Source organism: Eptatretus burgeri, chromosome 4 (assembly GCF_056783735.1).
Source record: "Eptatretus burgeri isolate ZD-2024b chromosome 4, Ebu_testis_v1, whole genome shotgun sequence".
Classification (NCBI taxonomy): Eukaryota; Metazoa; Chordata; class Myxini; order Myxiniformes; family Myxinidae; genus Eptatretus; species Eptatretus burgeri.
Window position 1 is genome coordinate 15,342,761 of NC_140964.1, and position 23,333 is coordinate 15,366,093.

Here is a 23,333-nt window from a genome sequence, read left to right on the forward strand (position 1 = left end):
GGTGGTGGATAAAATAACTGACCCAACATTCAAATATTTTGGGGAAAATTCATGTGTTTAGTTCTTTCGTTGTTCATTAATGTGTTTAAAAGTACCCAAATTACCATTTTAGTGGTTGATTGCAAAGCTTCAGCCTGCCACTAGGCAGAGAGTCTCGTGAAAAGTTTTCAGTTCTTGTGCTAGTTTTTCTTCGGCTCAGGCAGGAGCTGCCCTCCATCCTTTTAATTACACCCATCGCATCCAGTTACGGCCACGCAGGCAAAGGCGGAGAGTGTTAAAAGCCAACGTTTAAGGAGTTGATGGCCGGCAGGCCGAGTAGGCACTTCACGTTGTTTTCTCTAATTACGCTCGGCGCGAACGGCTCGTTCCAGCCGAGCGGGCCTTGTCACCGGTGATGAGTCTATCCAAGGCGCAGTTTGCATGCTCGACTGCTGCAGTAATTGCGGCCCAAATGGCTCCGTTTACACTGTTTGTGGGCCCCGAAGAGAAGCAAATTAGTCAGCACCTGGTATGAGCTGTAAACCATGATGCTTTCACTGACGACCATCGCTCTTCAGGTCTTGCAATGCTGTGATGCCTTTCCCCGATAACTTTGTCTTATTTCATTGGGATAATAAAAAACTGTTTCATAGTTATTCTCCTATTAATACTTAATGGTGCTTTGGTTCCAAGTCGGTAGTTCAATTTGTCTAATGGTTGTTGCACAAATTGCCCTTTGTTTATCGCTCCGAGATGTAAATTTACATCATTGTGGGTATGGGGAGGAATGATCAGTAAAGATGAGTTAAGTTTCGAATTTAGTTAGGTGCTTGCCCGTGTCTTATAAAATGCAGTAGTTGTAATTACATGAGCAGTTTGAGAGTAATGAGACTGTAAGACTCGGCGCATTTAATGCAAACTGTATTTTTGAACAAAGTTTTAACTCTCGGCAGCTGGTCCCCCTATTAGAATGCCGGATTGTCGACAGTTGCCAGCTGCAAGTAGCCGCGACGCTCACGATGGTTATATACAGAGCGAGTCTGACCAAAAGGTCTCTGTGTGCTCATCTGCTCCAAAGATGTACGGCGACAGATGAACAGACGGCAGGGTGGCTTTATACGCCCGCTGCAGTTTGCGTCTCATCATTTCTCTCCGTGTGAATTTAGCTCCGAAGGTGGCCCGATTTGCATGGAATGAGGACCGTGATTTGTGGACCATTTTCCAGCCAAGAAGAAAATGGAGTGGCGCACATATAAATCTGGAGGGGGGGGGTGGGGGGTGTAATGGGAAAGGTTAGCAGAGCCCAGAGCTGGCCATTGCGCTTGCGTTTAACAGCCAGTCGCGGGACCAGCACCAATTATAGCCAGAACACCTTTGCCAAGATGTATGGAGGGAGGTGGTAGGTTTTTTTTTTTTTGCGTTAACATGGTTTGTTTGCCGTTCCTTTCCATAATCTCACTAACTATGAGGAGTGATTGCTTTAGTCGAGCTTCATACTCCTGCTTTTCTTTTCTTGTTGTAAATTGGATTATTTTTATGAGATATATTCATATATATATATATATATATATATTGTCTATTGCACTCACCATATACGATGTGGATGTTGATGTTTGGATTTAAAAATCCAATTAAATGAGTAACGTAACCATCTCGGTGCTTGCACTTGGTGACCTAAAAGGATGTTAACTGGAAAAGGAATTTCATGCTCTTCCCCCCAAGTTTAAAAATCACTGCAATAATAACCTTTTGTTACTTGCTTGACAGAGGAGGCCAAAATTAGCATTGCATACAACAAACGCAGTCACTTTGAGCACGGAATGATGCTTTGCTTGGCTTCATGTACGTACACAGCTTCTCAGACTGATCACTCTTTGACTGCTTGCCTTCTAAACATCTGTTCCTTAGTCGCTCCTTGTAGCGCCCCATTAGCTTCGTGATAAAATGCAATGAAACTGCTGCTCAGCCGACCCCAATGAGGTGCTATCGTCAGTGCAATAAATTTAATACCAATTTTCTCCCTGCTCTCCGGTGACACCAATCCCTCATTTCTGGTACGATACATAAACACGGTCTCCATTAATCAACTAAGTGCTGCCTTTCAACATTACTCCGCGCGCTCTGCCAGAAACGGCATTGGAGTCGCAAATTCTGGAGGCTGCCGTGTCATGGTAAACAGGATTAGAAGAAGCGTCTCGGCAGCAGATTTATTCGTGTGCCAACCTCTTGTTCTCTGACCCCCTTATCGGGTTCATCTCGGGGCCTTCAAGGACACCGGCTTGCTCGTGTTATCCCACTTTTTCCTATTGATTAGCTAAGACAAGTATCCCTCTTTATTGCACTTTATTTCAGTTTAATGGTTGTCCTCTGAATTACAATTTTGCCATGCATTATATTGTGTGCAAGGTGAATATATTGCACTGTTTAGCTTTCTAATTTATTTTTGACGCCCTCTCGAAGGATTTTCCTGCTTATTCAATCAACTTATTTTGCTTTGATTATTTTGCCCTTGTTTCGATGCAAAGCGACCGCCTTCTGTTTTGGGTGCGTTTGATTCACATGAAAAAGGTGTTTGTGAGTTGTTGCTTGCTTATTTTGTATTCACTGCGACCACAAGTCGCTGAGAGAAAAGAACTTCATTATATTATGAGTGTGAAATACAATTCTTGCATATTCGTAAGGCTTCTCCTACCTCTTAGTCCTTTGGCTTCAGTTTTACCTCGTCGTATTCTAAAGTGAACCACTCCCACCATTCAATTTGTATATCACCACCCTTCCTGCAATGCCATATCCTCTTCATAAACCTACGTCGTAATTTTCTACGACATCCTCATAGCCACCTGAGCTTGACCACCATTCCACATCGTTGCTTTCCCACGGCAACAGAACACAGAGGTCTCCTCTTACAACTCTCTCTGCTTCAGATGCCTAACCCTTCAGGTTTGATTCCTGAATTTGATAAATTATTCATTAGTGTCCAGTGATATAAATGTTGACCTTTCCTTTTTTATGATCTCGTCAGTCTCCTTTGAAGTTGAGCAATCCTCAAAATATTTTACTTAAACATGAATGACGAAGATAATTGCAAGATATGATCATTAATTAATTTTTCCGCTTTGCATCTTTCGAGGGAAAATGCATCATTAGGCAGCAAATGCAACTTCAGTGAATTCCCCATTAATTTCAATGGAGGCAACCATGTCTTCTCCACAATTGCCTTACATACATGTGTAAGCATTCCATGCGTGTTTCACGACCAGTTGTGGAACCACAAGTGCAAAAGTGATCGTGTCTCCCCAGCTATCCTTGGACAAAACGTAGCCATTCCTTTTAACCAAAATGCTAACACCTGCTGCTGTGCCTGGGTGGAAAGGGAATTCTTGTCTTCAGAGGATTTGATGACCTCGTCTTGTTTTTTTCACTTGTAAACTGGGTAGCAGGCTGATTGTGATCCACATATACATGTAATGGCAGCCTAGCGTGAGTGTCTCATGTCGGAGTGCCACAGCAATAATTTTGGAAGCTGCACTCCTGACTTGGTGCCTTTGGTGACAGACAATGGTGGGTTTGCCACCATCCTGAATTTTTATCAAGTAACTGTTTTAGGCCTTTCAGAATCGTACAATTGCCCACCGCTATTTCCCATTAAAAAAAAGAAAAGAAAAATAAAGCCTCATCACCAGCCACTCGATGTGTGTTTGCAAGAACTCGTGACAGCGCAACCTAATTTGAATTGCAGACCATTGTTTTGCCTCTGCTCTTACCCACCCAGAGTAAGCCTGGTGTTTTAATCAAATCATGGCCTGAAACCCGATTGATGATAGATTTATTACCTCTCGCAAGCAAAGCAAAAAGCGAGGTTAAGCAATTTGTTCACTTCTGTCCGTCCGTCTGTCCATCCGTTTGCCCAAAAAACGTCAGTTTATGATCGAGGAACAATTTAATTTCAATTGAACGTTATATTTTGAACACGAGTCGGAACTTGAATCGGAAAACGAACGTGTAGTTTAGCACTATTTTGTCTCTGAATTTGTCACGAAGGCACACGCGCAAAGAGGAGTGAGATAATTTTTAAACACTGAAGCCGCTTCAATATTTGGGTATGTCCTTCCTTATATCCGTCCGTCAAAATGAAAAATAATAACCTTTCTTACCTACCGTGTTTAATTCTAAACTCTAAAGGGTTCCAAAGTGTATTTCTTGAGAATGTGAAGGATTATTATGGGTGATTCTGAAGGGTAATTCCAGAGAATCTAAAGGGTTCTCATTTGTAATTCTAAAGGGTTCTCATGGGTAATTCTAAAGGGTTCTCATGGGTAATTCTAAAGGATTCTAAAGTGTAATTCTCGAGAATCTAAAGGGTTCTAATGGGTAATTCTCGAGAATCTCAAGGGTTCTAATGGGTAATTCTAAAGGGTTTTAATGGGTAACTCTAAAGTGTTCTCATGGGTATTTTTAAAGGGTTCTCAAGGGTAATTCTAAAGGCTTCTAAAGTGTAATCCTCGAGAATCTAAAGGGTTCTCAAAGGTAATTCTAGATAATCTAAAGGGTCCTAATGGGTAATTCTGAAGGGTAATTCTCGAGAATCGAAAAGGTTCTTATGGGTAATTCTAGAGAATCTAAAGGGATGTAATGGGTAATTCTAAAGGGTTCTAAAATGTAATTTGAGAGAATCTAAAGGGTTCTAATGGGTGATTCTGAAGGGTAATTTGAGAGAATCTAAAGGGTTATAATGGGTGATTCTGAAGGGTAATTCTAGAGAATGTCAAGGGTTCTCAAAGGTAATTCTTGAGAATCTAAAGGGTAATTCTCGAGAATGTAAAGGATTCTAATGGGTAATTCTAAAGGGTTCTAAAGTGTAATTTGAGAGAATCTAAAGGGTTATAATGGGCAATGCTGAAGGATAATTCCAGACAATCTAAAGGGTTCTAATGACTAATTCTAAAGGGTAATTCTAGAGACTAAAGGGTAATTCTCGAGAATCTGAACGGTTATAAAGGGTAATTCTAGAGATCTAAAGGGTTCTAATGGGTAATTCTGAAGGGTAATTCCAGAGAATCTAAAGAGTTCTCATGGGTAATTCGAAAGGGTTCTAATGGGTCATTCTAAAGGGTAATTCTAGAGAATCTAAAGGGTTCTAAAGTGTAATTCTCGAGAATATAAAGGGTAATTCCAGAGAATCTAAAGGGTTCTAATGGGCAATTCTAAAGGATAATTCCAGAGAATCTCAAGGGTTTTCATGGGAAATTCTCGAGAATCTAAAGGGTAATTCTGGAGAATCTAAAGGGTTTGAAAGTGTAATTCTAGAGAATAAAAAGGGTGATTCCAGAAAATCTAAAGGGTTCTAATGGGTATTTCTAAAAGGTTCTAAAGTGTAATTTGAGAGAATCTAAAGGGTTCTAATGGGCAATTGTAAAGGATAATTCCAGAGAATCTAAAGGGTAATTCTAGAGAATATAAAGGGTAATTCTAGAGAATCTAAAGGGTAATTCTAGAGACTCTAAAGGGTTCTCATGGGTAATTCTAAAGGGTAATTTTCGAGAATCTCAAGGGTAATTTTTGAGAATCTAAAGGGTAATTCTGGAGAATCTAAAGGGTTCTCATGGGAAATTCTAGAGAATCTAAAGGGTAATTCTAGAGAATCTAAAGGGTAATTCTAGAGACTCTAAAGGGTTCTCATGGGTAATTCTAAAGGGTAATTCTCGAGAATCTAAAGGGTTCTAATGGGTAATTCCGAAGGGTATTTCTAGAGAATCCAAAGGGTAATTCTAGAGAATCTGAAGGCTTCTAAAGGGTAATTCTAGAGAATCTAAAGGGTAATTCTCTAGAATCTGAAGGGTTCTAAAGGGTAAATCTAGAGAATTGAAAGGATTCTAATGGGTAATTCTTGAGAATCTAAAGGGTAATTCTCGAGAATCTGAAGGGTTCTATAGGGTAATTCTAGAGAATCTAGAGGGTTCTAATGGGTAATTCTGAAGGGTAATTCCAGAGAATCTAAAGGGTTCTCGATAGGTAATTCGAAAGGGTTCTTATGGGTAATTCTAAAGGGTAATTGCAGAGAGTCTAAAGGGTAATTCTGGAGAATCGAAAGGGTTCTAATGGGTAATTGTAAAGGGTAATTCCAGAGAATCGAAAGGTTTCTAATGGGTAATTTGAAAGGGTTCTAAGGGGTAATTCGAGAGAATCTAAGGGGTAATTCTCTAGAATCTGAAGGGTTCTAAAGGGTAAATCTAGAGAATCTAAAGGATTCTAATGGGTAATTCCAGAGAATCTAAAGGGTAATTCTCGAGAATCTGAAGGGTTCTATAGGGTAATTCTAGATAATCTATAGGGTTCTAATGGGTAATTCTGAAGGGTAATTCCAGAGAATCTAAAGGGTTCTCGATAAGTAATTCGAAAGGGTTCTTATGGGTAATTCTAAAGGGTAATTGCAGAGAGTCTAAAGGGTTCTAAAGGGTAATTCTGGAGAATCGAAAGGCTTCTAATGGGTAATTGTCAAGGGTAATTCCAGAGAATCGAAAGGGTTCTCATGGGTAATTTGAAAGGGTTCTAAGGGGTAATTCAAGAGAATCTAAAGGGTAATTCTCGAGAATTTGAAGGGTTCTAATGGGTAATTCCAGAGAATCTAAAGGGTTCTAATGAGTAATTCTAGAGAATATAAAGGGTTCTTATGGGTAATTCTCAAGGGTTCTAAAGTGTTATTTTAGCGAATCGAAAGGGTTTTCATGGGTAATTCTAAAGGGTAATTATATTGGGTTTCGTTTGTTTCTCGGCTTTGCAAATTTCATATTAAAAAAAAATACCACTTTCTTTGGACATGGGTGCAATTTTTCCCTCTGTCTGCCTGTCTGGTAGTCAAATATAATTGATAAGCATTTCAAACTGGACATGTACTGTTTTTAAGGACATCATAAAGGACACAAACCGGTATGAAGGACTAATGTAATGTGTTCGATAAGGTGATATATCAGACAATGGTGTATCTGAGAATAGTATATTCGGTATATGTATACCGTATATGTATACGGTATATTTATACCGCATATACGGTATATGTATACCACATACTTTGAAATTAATTCTGCAAATGATTCTGTTGGCTAATCACTCTTCCATGATCAGGTTATACAACTCTTTTTTTTTTTTTTTTGTAAATGCTCCATAATAATATGATAAACACCACCAACAAACTGTATATCTATATATATATATATATATATATATATATATATATATATATATATATATATATATATATATATATATATATATATATTGCATATACAACGGTAAAGTTCTGGATTTAAATTTTTTCTTCAACCTTTAAAGTCTCGATTTCATTTTGATTGAATTATGTACTTGGACACTGTGTGGGATATGGTGTTCATTGAACTCTCTAGTTTCTTCAAAAAACAGTTCTAATTATCATACACAATAGTGGAAATGGGAACCAAGAGATACCTGAATTATTCGGACTGTCGTTTTCTTTCAGTACTGAGCAAGGCCCAGGCCCTCCATTGTGGCGAGATCCGCATAATTCATTGGAGTATTTTGAATTTGCCCAACATATTGCCCAAAGTATCCTTTGCATAAATGGAGTTGAACCAGTAATAGTCTTGTATTATCCAGTTTGTTTTTCTGATGATGACTTGACCAAGTCCAAAATAGACGATGTTATTTTATACCTTTCAAAACTGACTCGTTGTGGTCTTTGGTTCTGGTCTGTGAAGAGCTTTTTGACTGAATCAAATACTTGGTACTTTTTGCACTGAGGTATAAACTTTCCCACTTCTCTTCCTTCACTTGCTCCAGGTTGGGTCTTGATCCAAAGCTCTTGGCTCAGGTGTTAAATACAAGCTCTGGGCGTTGCTGGTCCAGTGATACGTACAACCCCGTACCAGGTGTCATGCAAGGTGTACCCTCAGACAACAAGTACCAAGGCGGCTTTGTCACCAGTCTTATGGCCAAGGTCAGTAAATGTCCACTCTTTGGCTTGGTAGAGATGGTTACTTTCATGTCATTTTTCTTTACTCTAAACCAATAGCCACATGCCAGGCTGTCAGTAATGCAAGCGTTATTAAATTGTAAGCTACAAATGAGGTTAAAGTATGGAGAATTTATGTTAAAGTATGGAGAACTTCTGGCAACCCTCGACTCAGGTAATCGGGATGCCCTCTGGAGGATTCGCAGTCTTTGTGGCGTGCCAGCAAAACTGATCGATCTGATTTCTAAACTATACTCTGGTACTAAAAGTACTATGAGATGTGGTGGTACCATTTCCAACTTATTTCCAGTTGTTACTGGAGTTCATCAGGGGTGTGTTCTGGCCCCCACACTTTTCAGCACTTGTATGGACTGGATTCTGGGGAGGATGTTGGAGAGATCAAGCTGCGGTGCATCGTTTGGGAATGTCAAGATCTCTGACCTTGATTTCACAGATGATGCAGTCATCTTTGCAGAGACTTTAGACATCCTTTTGGGGGCCCTCGAGGTGCTGAATGAGGAGTCGGAGCCTCTGGGATTACGGGTTTCCTAGGTCAAAACTAAGATCCAGACTTTCAATGACATCTTGGATGCTACTATCTTGTCTGTATTTGTTTGTGGTGAGGATATTGAGGTCATGGAGTGATTGATTACTTTGGCAATGATATTCATGTCTCTGCATATTGTGAGACAGAGGTCAGTAGACGTCTGGGTTGGGCCTGGGAAGTCATGGATTCACTGAATCATGGGGTGTGGTGCTGTTGGTACCTGTGCAGGAGGAGGAAAGTCCAAGTCTTCAGGTCCTTGGTACTTCCAGTCTTGCTCTATGGATGTGAGACTTGGACTCTGACCAGGAATCTGAGTTGAAGACTTAATTCCTTTGGTACCAGGTCTCTTCGGAGAATCCTTGGCTATCGCTGGTCGGACTTTGTGTCCAACGAGCGGTTGCTGAGAGAGACTTAAATGAGATTTGTTACCTGCATAGTCTCTGAGCGTCGGATGTGGCTGTATGGACATGTGTGCTGCTTCTACTCTCTGGACATATCTCGAGCTTTTAATACAGTATGGTATTCTGTCTTGCTCTCCAAACTCTCTGCTTCTAGAATCCAAACCCAACTCCGCTCTTGGATTATTGACGACCTCCACTCTCGTAGCCAACGTGTGGCTCTCAATGGAACCCTTTCATCTCCTTTCCCTGTCAAGGCTGGAGTACCCCAAGGCATTGTTCTCTGTCCCATATTATTCCTAATCTTCATCAATGACGTCACTGACTCTCTGGAAAATCCTCTTTATCTCCTTGCTAATGACTCCACACTCTGCCATGGCATCTCTCATTATTCTGACAGACCAGCAGCAGCCTCTCCCCTTTCCTCAGACCTTGAGAAAAATCACAAACTTGTTTAAACACAATTTTGCTTGTGCATCCATATTGTCCACCTTTTTCTTCTCGAGGAGAACCAGGAATTATTGAGAGAAAGAAGAAGGAATATGGTGAAGATTTCCTAAGTCATTTCAAGCGTTCTCCCTTACCCCTCATCGTTACCGGCATCTCTTGTTTGTCCATTTCTGTCTACTTTCTCTCTCTGCCCTACTGTTGGTGTTTCCCTTTTTTCCTGTTGTTCCATTTGTTATGTTGTGTCCTTATTTGTTTTTGTAATCGCTCTTCCACGAGACTGGACCCTATGGAAAAAAAACAGTCCACCGACATTCACGGACCCCGATATTCATGGTCTTTTTCAGTAGCGTGTCCCCCCACAAATGGCAGGGTCCGACATTACAACGTTTTCTGCATGTGTGTGGAGAACAGGATGTGTATTCTGTGGAAACTTTGCAAACTCTGTGTTCAATTAAAACCCTAAACATAATTTTACTCTGAAAATTAAGTGAAAAAACTTGATTGTGTCTAATTCCTATCTTTGTGCTACCTTAAGAGAGATGAAGACTAATGTGAGCCAGGATTTCACCAATATCATTTGTTATAAAATTCTTATTGTCTGGCTGTGTGTAGAAATAATAATCATGATATATGTATATAAACACATAATTTGAGAAGTGTCTGTTTGTGTGCACTTCGATGCACTCCTGAACCACTGGGCAGAATGAGTTGAAAACTGTTGTTTGTACTTGCGGGGTTCACGGGAAGGTTTTTGATGGTTTAAAATCATAATAATATCAGTCAAGGGTGAGGGAGGACCCCAATTCTTTCCAAGTAAATGTATCTCAGAGCACCTTCTTGGTGGTAGTGGGTATTAGCTAATTTTTAGTTGCAGTTAATGATCTGTATGATTATTACCTCCATCACTGAAGGTGGAAGGAGGGTTATGTTTTCACCTCTCTCTCTCTGTTTTTCTGTGTGCAGGATATCTCAATAAGTTGAGGACTGATTCAGATGACATTTGGTGGGGAGGTTGGGTGTTTGACAAGGATGAACTGATTCGATTTTGGTGAAGATCTGGATCCGGATCCTTCTGCTAGAATTTTAAAAGTGATTTTTCACCATTGAGAGATGGGGCCAAAAACGATATATAGCACGATATTTCAAAAATGTATTGAGCCCGATATGTTATTGTGGATCAGGCATTGTGGGGCTGTGGTACGCGCTCTACCGAGTGCCCTTCTGGTTTTTACAGTGGAGTTGCCATGAACATTTGTACCAATATCCAGTTCATAAACATACAGAAGAGCAGTCAAATTAAGCGACAGCTTGAAAGGCTGACCGTCCTTTTCTAATAAATTTCACAACTACATGAGCGGGGTCGAAAATAAATTACAGAAAGCCCTTTTGCCCTCATTACAACTGACAATATTTGTATTAATCTTTTTGGTGCTGAGTCATTAAAAGTCATCCCTTCTGTAATTATTGGGGATTTAACCCCACCTTGCTCAGCGCTCAGGATTGGTTCCTGGAGAAGAGAGCGCTAATCAAAAATGTTCTAAAAGGGGGCTCATTATACTGTTCCGGCAGTGGAAATTCGCAATACACCATAAAGGGTCCTTAGATCAGTTATGACGCTAAGTTTATGTGCAGATAGTTCCCCACCGTTGTTTAAAGGGATTTTTTTCTTCGTGTTCACCGGGTTGCGACTCTTTGAGATAGCCGTTTTTCTTTTTCTATTGTTATTTTAAACAAACCTCCATGCAAGCAACAAGCTGCGCTGAAAACCGTCGAACGAAAAAGGGAACCAAAAGAGTTCCAATGGGCGCGCAGATTTTTCCTGCCTATTTTTCCCCGCGCTTGGTGTGAAAGAAAGGGGGAGGGCAGCTCGCCCCCGATTGGTGGATGAACAGCGTGAGGCGGTCGGGGTGAGGAAAAGCCCCTTTTCGGGAACCTTCTCGAAGGAAGGTGGAGCCGAAAATGGGGAGGAGCGAAGGGCGGAGCCCCGCGCTAGACAAGGCGAACCGCGCGCGGGACTCACTCTCTCTGTCGGGGTCGAGTGCTCTCTCTCTCTTGGTGGCCAGGGTCGAGCTCGCTCTCTCTCTCTTGGTGGCTGGGGTCGAGCTCTCTCTCTCTCTCTCTCTCTCTCTCTCTCTCTCTCTCTCTCTCTCTCTCTCTCTCTCTCTCTCTCTCTCTCTCTCTCTCTCTCTCTCTCTCTCTCTCTCTCTCTCTGGTCCATGAGCTCTCTGTCTGGGCCGTCGACGTCACTCTCTCTCTGGTCCATGAGCTCTCTGGCAGGGTCGAGCTCGCTCTCTCTCTTTGTGGCCAGGGTCGAGCTTGCTCTCTCTCTCTCTCTCTGGTCCATGAGCTCTCTGTCTGGGTCATCGACGTCATTCTCTCTCTGGTCCTGAGGTCCCTTCTGCCCTTCCGTCCTTTCTTGTTCGATCGTGGGTCGTGAAAGCACCAGCAGCAACGCCGGAGAGAGCTCGCTGACCACGCCAGGGGCCCGAGGTCAGGCGCGGCTACGCCAGGCCGTTGGGAGTCGACGTCGCGACCTGCCCACCGTCGCGCCACGAGGGCGCGGGTAAGACCCTTCGGTCTCACGGGACCCGTTCGGTCCTCCAGGTCCCGTGCCATAAAGGTTTACGAACCCCGTCTACCTCCCTGCCTATGGGGAGGGTTTTTCTTTGCTGTGGCACCGTGTCCCTATAAGTAGACCTGTGTAAGTGACTGTATATTGCTCGTATTCGGTGGTAACGCTTTCTATTTGTTTCTCGTACATTGCATGACTGCCTTGCTTCTGAATACGTGTGTGTTATAATAAATGTCCTTGTGTGAAATGTATCCCGTTCGTCGTCTTTTTCCCTTTTGAAAGTGCCATCTTGAATCGTGGAATAAATTAGTAGTTGGTTTTGAACACCCAGGTAAAGAAGAGAATCTGATCTGTCGAGGTCGGCGATAACACCGCTGGGTTATCACTGTGGCACGGAACAGACCGCTTAAGCGGTTCGTGTCCTAGGCCGACCTGCGGCGAGGTACGATCGCCCGGTCGACTACTCGCGCAGGTACTTAGGTAGGTCGAATTTGGTGAGCAACCCTATCCTGCGCGGGTGGGCAATTGGCACGATCGTGGTGCGGTTAAACCCCCACGGTAGTTCCAGGAGGGTCACGACTGAATTGTCCGTCCGGTGGGTGACACGGCTGCCATTCGAGGTACGCGGCCGATCGCACGCCAGGCAGGCCAGAATTCGTAACACTGGTGTACAGGAGTGTGGGATTCAAATCCACCTCGGTCTCCAACGAAATTAACGGGAATCGGTTCAGGGGTGAGTGGAGCGACCCTCGATTCTCACCAAATTTGAGCGAGTTAAATTGAATTCCACGAAATAAGATGGCTTTTCAAGGCGAACGGGTGCCAGGGGAATTAGAAATGGAGTTAGAATTAATAGAATCCATGGCCCAGGATGGAATCCCCGAGCAGGAACAATTTCTCCCCCCACAAACGGACCCAGAACCCGAAATGGGCGCGGCAGCGGCTGCGGTGTATGACACCTCTCCTTCCCTCCTCCACCAAACCCCCTTCCCCCCACCAATCCTTGCCGAATCAGCTCAGCCGAGTACACTCGACATGATTTTGCAGGCCATAAATGAAATGAAAACGAATGCGCAACAAATGGGAAACTAACTAAAAGGAATAAACAGCAAGATGGATATGAATGCGCAACAAATGAATGCAAATATACAGCAGGTGAAGAACGGGATGAAAGAATAAATGAAAGGAATGCGGGGTGAGATGCAGCAAATAGGCCGTGGCCTGCAGGCAGGCATGATGGCATTTGCGTGCAGCGAAACGCGGACCGCGGGCGAGAAAATGGCGACGCCACGTGCTGGAGCGAACGAGCTGGGAGAGAATGCAACGGCTGTCCGGCCCGCGATGGAAGCGGGGGAGGACAAACTAATTCGGGAGACGTGTAAAACGAGACTCGTAAAGGTGACGGAGAAAGTGACGGTGACACAGAGGGAAAAAGTAAATGGGGTGACTGTGACGTGTAAGAGACACATGGAGACGACGGAAATAATAAAATAAATAACAGAGACACGGGAGGTAGAAACGTTAGAGGGGAGACTGCACGATGAAGACGGGGTTAAAGACGGACACACAGACACACACACACACACACACACACACACACACACACACACACACACACACACACACACACACACACACACGTAGCGAGGCTTAATGGGGGCGAGCGGGCAGAACGTGTTGGGACCCGGTGCGAGCAGCTGGATAGCCTCCTCCAGGTACGAGGGGAGGGAATATGCCTCCTTGAAGCGGTTCACGACCAGGTGGGTCCGGTCGAGCTTCGCGGAGTTGAGGGGGCGAGTGCTGTTCACGGTGTACGGAGAGCTTGGGGGGTTTGAAGGCCCCGGAACCCCTTGTGGTGGCGCTAATCCCCAGTGCGATTGTCCCGGTGTGTGTGTGTTCAGGAGTGAGGCGAAATGCGTGCTGCGACGCGCACATAGCGTGGGTGCAAGGGCGTGTGTGAGAGCGACCACGTGGGTGACAAAGACCCCGTGTGTGGATGAGACCCCAAGTGGGAGTGAAACCCCGTGCGTGAGTGGTGTGTTTGCGAGTGTGCCAAAATGCGTGCTTCCCAGCACACCGTGTGAGGAAGAAGCACCGCGTGTGAGAGGCAGTGTGTGTGAGTGAAACGCTCTGCATGAATGAAACACCGTGTGTGAGTGGAACCACGTGTGCGAGTGAGCGGCCGAGTGCGAGAGGAACAGCGTGTGTGAGGTCGCTGTATGTAAGGGAGATGATGGTCGGCATGCGGGAGCACGCAGCCGCGTCTCCCGGTGTGAATGTCATGGAATGGTGTCTGAGCGTCGTAACACGCAGGAGTGCGTGGACGGAATGGCACCGAAGACGGCGACCGAGAGACAAAGGCCGAGTAGCGGCCGTAGCTGGATTGGGGACCGCGCCGGGTTTACCCAGCAGCGAGCGCGAGGTTCGTGCCGTGCAGCGCACGAGGCCGCCACGTGCGCGCTTGCGGGAGTGAAACCCGGTCCGTAAACGCCAGCGGTGGATGTTGCCGATCCCACGGACGGACAAAAGCTAGGCTGGATAGACGGATTCAGAACGGATGGGTTCTCCACGCGAGCGTGTGTTAAGCTCCAACGGGCAGAGCACATGTGTTCGCGTGGGGAACCCCTCGAAACGCGAGGCTTGTTTTTTATGCGCAGGGTGACATCATAGCTGCACGTGTGGCTGGAATCCGGCAGTAGGGATTGAATCCCTGCCGGATGGTACCATCTAAGAGGGACGAGGTACGCGAACAGCTGCCATGACATCACGGGGTAAAAGAAAGCGCAGGTTGCGAGTTGCCGCGCTGGTGCTGCGCGATGGGAAAAAAAAGTTGAGAAAAGCAAGCCTCGCTTTCGGGTGAACAGGATTCCCGAGGCAGGGGTGAAAGACCCCCTGTCCCGGGCACAGGATGGAACTAGTTAGGGGGAAGGGTTAGTGATAGCTAGACCAGCTCCATGGGGCAGGGATAAGTCCTCATGGGGCCCGTGGAATGGATTAGTGAGAGAGATTGTAGTTGAGATTTAGGAGGGGAAATGATTTTTAAGGATTTGGAGACATGGACAGACTTTGAATGTGTCGAGAGGACGTAGCTTAGCTACGTAGTGTTAAATGGAACGTGCTGTATTGTAAGGGATGATGAGGGAGCACGAGTTAGTTAGGGGATTAGCAAACAGGATGGCAGTGATCAGCGATGTGTGAGTTGTGAGTTGTGAAAGGAGACATGTTGAGTGAGTGAGGCCAGCGGGTCTGTATGTATGGAGCGAATGTGGTATGCATGGTGCAATGAGTGATCGGGGGGAGGAGTGACTCCCGCCAAAGGTACCCCGGGGTCAGTGTAATGTGAGTTTGTGGGTTAGTCAAATTGACAAAATGGAGGTCGTTTTGTTGTTGGTGGGAAAGTCGGCTCGATACCCGCTTGGAGGGGTGCAGGAGCCCTGTTGACGGGCTGGGAGCGTGGCTACGAACGGTGAGTATCGCTGAGTGGGTACCCCGGACACTGGGCTGGTCAGCCGCGGTAGGCCAAGGGCCCATGGGGGGCCGGGATAGTGTAGTGGGCACGGGTGTGCCCGCATGATGTGGGGGCCGGGGGCGCCATATGCCACGGGGGCAGTGTACTGGGTATGGGCGACCCTCGGAAAGGGACCCGGGGCGCCAACACACCACGTGGGCATCGAGGGGGAGTAGCCGAGGAGGGCACTCCCCAGTTTTTAGGGAGCTGGTAGGCTCGGAGGCAGTGTAATGCCCGGGGGTGCCATCGTTGGGGAATCGGCAGAGGGTAGTTCCTGCCAAGGGAGCCACGCGTCCCAGCCACGAAACCCTGTGAGGGCACGGAAGGAAAATTGGGGGGCATGGCCCGAAATTGTAAGGACACCAACACAGGCGACGGGAATCTGGGTTGTTAGAACCGATAGTTTAAGCGAGAGGCGCTTGTTGAAAGCCCCAGGGTAGTTTAAAAGTTAATGGTTAGGGTAGATAGAGAAGTGTACCCCTCCGCACCATCCATCCCTTCGCTCTCGTTGTGGTCCGCTGGACCCACTTTGGGTTTAACATCGCTGAAATCTGAAACGACTGAATTGTCCGTCCGGTGGGCGACGCGGCTGCCATTAGAGGTACACGGCCGATCACCGCCAGGCAGGCCAGAATTCGTAACAATACCATTGTGTATATGAAGATATGTTCAAGACAGCATTATTTCTTGTGCATGAGCGGTACATGAGTGTTTCATTGGGGTACCGGTAACTCATCACATCGGGGTTACTAATTGTGGTGATTATTCCTTCTCGTGTGCTGGTTATTAAACCAAAATAAGAGAAATCTCAACTCGCATTGAAAATGCAATGATGTGTTGTAAATGAAGTCCTGGTGATAATTAATCTACAGCGTTGTCTCTCCAGCGGTTGGTGAAGAAGAAGGGCACCTTAGCTCCGAGCTGCCGTGGCTTTAAACGGTTGCAGAAATGGCAGGCAGAAAAGGAGACTTGTTCGTTTCGGTCGTGGTTGTTTAACCAAACAAATGAAATCCCTTTTGCTCAATTGTCTTGATGATATCGAAACAAGTCACTATTAAATATTAATGTGCTGAGTGATTCATGAATGAGAAAAGGCTTGTAAGGAAAAGCACACGCGCTTCCCTCATGTCATGATGCCAAGTTCTCTTAAAGACTCTCTAGGAAACCTCCACCGATTGGCTGTTCATGGTCACACGTTTGCTTCATCACAAATATGAACAAAAATGCAAAGGAAAATTAATGAGTCACTATAGTGCTAATAAAAACTACAGATGGTGAACATATTATTTTCTAAATACTGGTGGTAAACAACAGCTTGGGGGATTCAAGGGCTGCCTGGTCGTCAGTACTCACGGCGTCACTACCGAAACGGATGCCGTGCAAGTTACTGCACCGCTTAAACCTGTCAAACCCAGCTTAACCGGCTCTCCTCCTCCTCTGTCGAATTGCCCCTTGAATTGGTTACTTATTCCACCGAAGGTGGATAGAGGCTATGTTTTCACCGGGCTTTTTGTATGCCTGTTTGGCTGTCTGTGAGCAGGATAATTCAAAAAGTTATGCACAGATTCGAGTGAAACTTGGTGAATGAGTTGAGTAGGTGAGCAGAACAAGCTGATAAGATAATTGGTTAAGGTCCAGACGCAGATCCTTCCTATCAGTTGGATACAAAATGTAACTGCTCCACTGAGTGCCGTTCTAGTTAACCTCCGCCATCGAAGATGGAGGGAGGTTACTGCTTTCACCCCTGTCTGTTTGTTTGTTTGTTTGTTTGTGAACAGTATTACGGAAAAACTCCTGGACGGATTTCGGCGAAACTTGGTGGGGAGATTAGGTATGGTCCAAGGATCATGCCATTAGATTTTGGACTTGGTCCAAAGTCCAATATGGCCGCTATGGCGGCCATTTTGAAAAAAATTTGAATTTTTGTTTTTGCATTTCTACATGTTTTAAGTGATTTCCAACCAAAATAAAAATAAAAACTTGGAAAATTTTACTTTCTTTCAAAAAAATTTCGATTTTATTTGAAAAATATTTGAATTTTTTTTGTATTTCTACATGTTTTCAGTGATTTCCAACCCCCCCCACCCCCTCCCCAAAAAAAATTGTTAGAAAAAAAAATGTTGCAATTTTTTTCAAAAAAATTCCGATTTCTTTTTTTTGCATTTCTACATGCGCGTCAATCTAGTTTAGTTTATTCAATCGTGTTCAGTAGAATCTGATCCGTTTTGACCTACAATGAATAGGATATCAGGTTCACTTAAGTGACCCAGCAGTATTGGTGGCGGCGGTTTTGCACTCTACCAAGTGCTCCCCCTCTAGTTAACTTTGTCAACGTTAACAAAGTGGTGGACTGGGCAGAAACTTTTATCTTGTCTGCATTGTTCCAATGACAATTGTTCTTATAGTTGACGTAGCCAAGTCCAATGCACAACCCAATTTCACCTGATACGCTCAGAGAATGTGCATACAAACAATGCTGGTTGGTGCACTTATTACGTGTCATGGATTTTGTACATTTTTGGGTTTTTTAGTAAAAAAAATAAAATCACCAATACAAAGAGCTTTATAGCTTATCAGCATTCTACAGGGTAGCGCTGAGCTCGGTTTTATTGTCGTAATAATTTGGTTCAACAGAAGTGTTTGTTAAAAGTTTTTACCCTTAATTTTCAACCTGAGGTTCTGCAGTAGCAAAAGCCGAAGCAACTAAAAGGGCACTCGGTAGAGCGCATACCTCCACCATGTAATGCCTGATCCACGAGAACATATCGGGCCCAATACATTTTTGAAATATCATGCTATATAGGCTTGTAGCATGGTATTGTGTACACTGTGGTCCTAAATGAGGAGAAAGCTGAGAAATTGAATCCAGTTTTAATAAGATAAACAATCATAATGTTATATAATGCCCAAGTGTCTGTGCTTTCAGAAAATGTACACTTTGCTATGGGTCCTATGGATATAGTTTCTCACAAAGCATGTTTTTTTTATCCAAACACAGGCTATTTTTTCCATTTTTATAGCTCATTTTTTCGAAATGGGTTACATGTATGATTGTATATGTTGTCCAAAATAGTTGAAAATGCATTTTTTTGTTTAATATATATCATTATACATAAGAATAGAACAATTCCTCGAAACAGTACTTTTCTTATGACCTTCTGCATATCTTGGCACCTTCAAATGTGTAAAATCTCAGATTTTGCAAAATTTCCCCCAGTCATAGTGAAGCTTCTAACATTCTAAAACATCAGATGTTCTATCTGATGCATTTCAAATTTCTGGAAAGCATCATATAGAACATCTTAAATAGCAATTTACTTCTGCATAAAGTGATGATTTAAAATGGCAAGTTTCAACATGGATCATTACTACATACCAGTTTTTAGGTTCACTTCCATGATTGGGTCAAAAATGTTAATCAGTACGTAACAAATTGCATTTACCAAGCTGCTACAAAATTACTGGTAGCTATAAGCTTGATTTAATAACCATAGAATAAGTTTACCAAGATGGCCCTATGATATAAAAATCAATACCAAAGGCCAGTTTGCGTTCAGTATACAGAACATCAAAGTTCGTTAGGAAGTACGTAACGTTTTTAGGAAATCTGCACTTTTAATCCTAAGATGTTAGTTTGGTTCATCACAGCATGTATTTCTATGGTTAAGTTTATGTGCATATATATATATATATATATATATATATATATATATATATATATATATATATATATATATATATATATAATATGTATATATATATATTTATGACCTGAATGAACACTGATCAATTTGATCAATTTGTTAATTTCATATGACCTTGAGCTCTTTCATATGACTTTCATTTTTTGGTCCCCCATGTCCTAAATGTGTACATTATACCTTGCTACAAGCGTATATCGTTCTTGAACCCAATCTCTGAATGGTGAAGAATTACTTTAAAAATTTATATAATTCTCGTGTCCAGATCCGGATTCAGATCTTCGCCAAAATTGAATCAGTTCATCCTTGTCACACACCGAACCTGTCCACCAAATTTCATCCGGATCCAACCACAACTTTTTGACATATCCTGCACACAGACAGACAAACAAACAGAGAAGGGTGAAAACATAACCTCCTTCACCTTCGGCAGTGGAGGTAATATGAATTTTTACTCCAACATAACATTTTCACATGCCTATCTAAGCTGTTATTTTATCTCTTCTACAGTTTTGGTTACTATTTTAAACTTCAGCAAACACCAAGGTATTTGGCATATGGAATATTTTATGGAGCCATCAATTTTTTTTATTTTTTATTTTCATATTAACTGTTTGGTTTATAAATTCCCACCCCTCCCTCCCCTTCAAATGTTTTTTTATTTTATTTTTCCTTTAGCCAGTTTAGCTTGATCAACATAGCCTGAAATAAAAGAAGATCAGAGTTAAGACACTAATAAAACAAGCATTTTTCTGAGAGAAGTTGATTCATGAAATGGTCTCCCTAGAAATGTGGTGGCAGTAGAAAGGTTTAAATTGGGTTCAGATCGGTACCTCGAGGCATTGGAGATAGAGAGGTACATGGATATTGGCAGGACTTGTGGGTAGCTTGTGCGTAGATGTTATGGTATCTGGTGTTGGTGTAGCGCAGTCATGATGGTCCGAGTGGCCTCCTCTTGCACTGAAGTTCCTCATTTATCGTTGTATATTGTCTTGATCATTAATGACAATGTTAACACGTGTCACACATCCCTGCAGGATTTTGGCTTGGCACAGGATGCAGCAACTGCCACCAAGAGTCCAGTGTTCCTTGGTTCCATAGCACACCAAATGTACCGTAATATGTGCTCACGCGGATATTCCCAAAAGGACTTCTCTTCAGTATTCCAGTTTTTGCGAGAAGAGGAAGGCCTTTGAGGTGGTAGGCCAACTTTGAATATTTAGGTCCTCATTTTGTTGGTGGTGTTTATCATATTATTATGGAGCATTTACAAAAAAAAAAAAAAGAGTTATATAACCTGATCGTGGAAGAGTGATTAGCCAACAGAATCATTTGCAGAATTGATTTCAAAGTATGTACTCTGGTGGGTTCAAAGCTGTCTCAATCCTCCAGTACAATTGAAACAAGTTACTCTTTATCAATGAGTGGATGAGGTCTGTCTGTCTGTCTGTCTGTCCAAAATCGTAATTCATGAATCTGATGTGGTTTAGCCTTTGGTTACGGCATCGGCTTTGTTTTCAATAAGGTGAAATGCTATGAGCAATGGAGAAAAATGTATTTGGATCCAGGTGACGGGGATAGTTGCTTTTTGTCGTGTTGCTCCCTTGAGAGCGACAATATCTTGCAATTGATTTGGCAAGAAGGAATTGCAGAAGTTTTTCCTTTAATTTGAAGTTGAATTGCATTGTTATTATTATGGGCGAAAATGTACTGTGCACCAATCTGCTGAGGTGAAAACATTTTGATAAATTATCAACTGCATGAATTGGGAAGGCTTTGTGTATTATTATTTCTCCTTGCTAATAATACACCAGCTAGAATAATACGAGCGTGCTTTCATCACTTCATTCTGTCATGGCTGTCGATTATATTTGTAATAAAAGCGATGTAAGGATTAAGAGCGTTTCGGCTGTCTTAAACTTGTCATCTTAAATCTTGCTCTCGAAATAATATTCACATGCACTTTTGAGTCCAATTATCCCAGCGTGCGCTTCGTTGTTTTTTTGGCCTTCATACGAGTTCATTTTGTTCGTGCAAGCAATTCCTTTAACATGATCATCTTGACCTGCCCTTAATTGCATTTGCTCTTTGTCCACCATTTTTAAGATCCCATGTCATTGACACCGCCCGACTTTCTACTTTGAACCCCAATCCTTCAAACCATCTGCAGGAATCTTTCCCGGTGAATTTACTCATCATTCTTTTGTTATGTGTTTCCTTATACGCGTCGTTCCTGTGAAATGAACGGGGCAAACTTGAATCTTATTCATCCTTTATTAAATGTGACACTGGAGTCGTGTTTTTCCTTCATCCTTTTTGTTGGTGATGTTACATGAGCATTGTAGATGATTTGAAACATCCTGCGTCATTATTTTGAGGATTTCTTCTTCTTCGCCCGCTCAACGATAGCTCACCGTGGGGATCAAAACAAATATTGTTGAAGTCATTTCCAAACATGTTGGCACCAACGGAGCACGTTCTTAACCGATAAAATATGTCTTTGTGGTTGATATAAATTACTTTTCAATACCGGCTGACTGGCGATTAATTCTTTCTCTTAAATCTTCTGTCATCCGTGAAGGCATGCAGAGTGAATGGAAAACTGCTTGAAAGTGCGGTTTGTTTGACAGCTCAATTTGTCTGAAGCTCTGGGTAAAATTGCATGATGCAGATATTTAGATACCAATATAAGAACGTCGAGGAGAAGATTGGACTTTAAAATGTCCCACACGAAAGTTGATAGACCGTGTATGTTCGGCATTGTGGGTTATAAAACTGGAATGCCATTTTGAGAGAGAGCTATAAAGGGTCTTGTGTGAATTAATAAAAATGCACCTATTAAGTTCTATGCTCGGTCACATAAATTGCTGAAAAGAAACAGTAAAATGAGAGCATTTATAGTATGGCCTTTTCATGAATAACTGTTAGCAGGCCGACATTGCTTTAGGATTTATTCCTCGACAAGCCAGGCCATGATTGCCTCCAAACGTATGATCGTATTTTGTACAATAGTGTTGATTAATCGTTGTTTTTGGTCAAAGTGGCAATTTCTGTGCAGTTTGCAAGCCATTTGCTGAAGTGATGTGTAATGTGTAATTAAAGCAATTGACACTGTTATGATCAGTAATGCTTTCACTTCTGCTTGTTTTTAGAAATATAATTATTTTGGATTAATTATTATCCAAGGGTTGATGACAATATGGATGGGTTTTTTGTTTTTTTTTATATAGATATTTTAACAAAACAAAACGATGCTTGTATCCAAAATCTCTGCTTGAGGAAGAAGAGTGAGGTGATGGAGACAACATACTGGCAATGGGGCAGCGGTGGCTGCAGTATGATGAAATCAGTAATGGAATAAACAAGTAAAAATAATACATAAAATGTCAAAGCCCCTGTTGTTTTAGTAATTTTGCTGCATTGAGTTTAAGGGCTAGCCCGTGTTTATGTACAACTAAAATGGCCACCAGTCGGCCATCTGGGATCTAATCTAAAAAAAAAAAAATGACACGCCGATGTAAGCCGTCATTCATTATCTGTGTGCCATGTCTGAACAAAATTGGACCATGCATGTCTGAGAAATGGCTGAGGTGTTCAACAATGGGGGTTTTTTTTACAACTAAAATGGCCACCAGTTGGTCATCTGATCTGATGTCGAAAAAAAAAAATGACGCGCATATGTATACCATCATGTGTTGTCTTTGTGCCAAGTACGAATAAAATCAGTCCAGACATGTCCGAGATATGGTTGCGGATGCACGCACTTACGCACACGCACGCATGCATGGACACGAAAATCGAGACCAAATCTATAAGCCCCCGTTTCTGACCAAGTCCACCAGGGCTAAAATTACACAGTGAAAGAGTAGAGAAAGGAATGGAGATAACAACACACCAACCTGCAAGTAACAGAGTTTATGGGGGTAGAAAAGATCGCCGGTAGCTCTAGGGGATTGGTGGCGATGACATGTGCTTGTGGTATCGCACTCGCTTTTGAAACGCTGGGAAGCAAGAGTGCGATTGAACATTCCAAGAAGGACTTCCAAAAAATTGTGGGAAAAGTGGAATAAAAGATTATAAGTGGGTGAAAACCCTGGATTTTGAATGTTTAACCAGAAATAAATTCATTGGAAGAATACATGCATCATGTGGAGGGAAGGAGAGCAAAAGGAGCTCGACCAAGTGGAAATTGGT

The 23,333-nt window shown here is 42.9% G+C and overlaps 1 protein-coding gene across 1 annotated transcript in view; it reads left to right on the plus strand.

The window, feature by feature from the left end:
* The window catches only part of HIBADH (3-hydroxyisobutyrate dehydrogenase), a 159,022-nt gene extending 137,590 nt beyond the window's left edge, over nucleotides 1–21,432 (plus strand). The window contains exons 7-8 of the mRNA XM_085876998.1: nucleotides 7,792–7,948; nucleotides 20,177–21,432. Coding sequence (XP_085733124.1) covers nucleotides 7,792–7,948; nucleotides 20,177–20,335 — 316 coding nt within the window. The 3' untranslated portion in view covers nucleotides 20,336–21,432. The remainder of the gene's footprint in view (nucleotides 1–7,791; nucleotides 7,949–20,176) is intronic.
* Nucleotides 21,433–23,333: the final 1,901 nt, after the last annotated feature.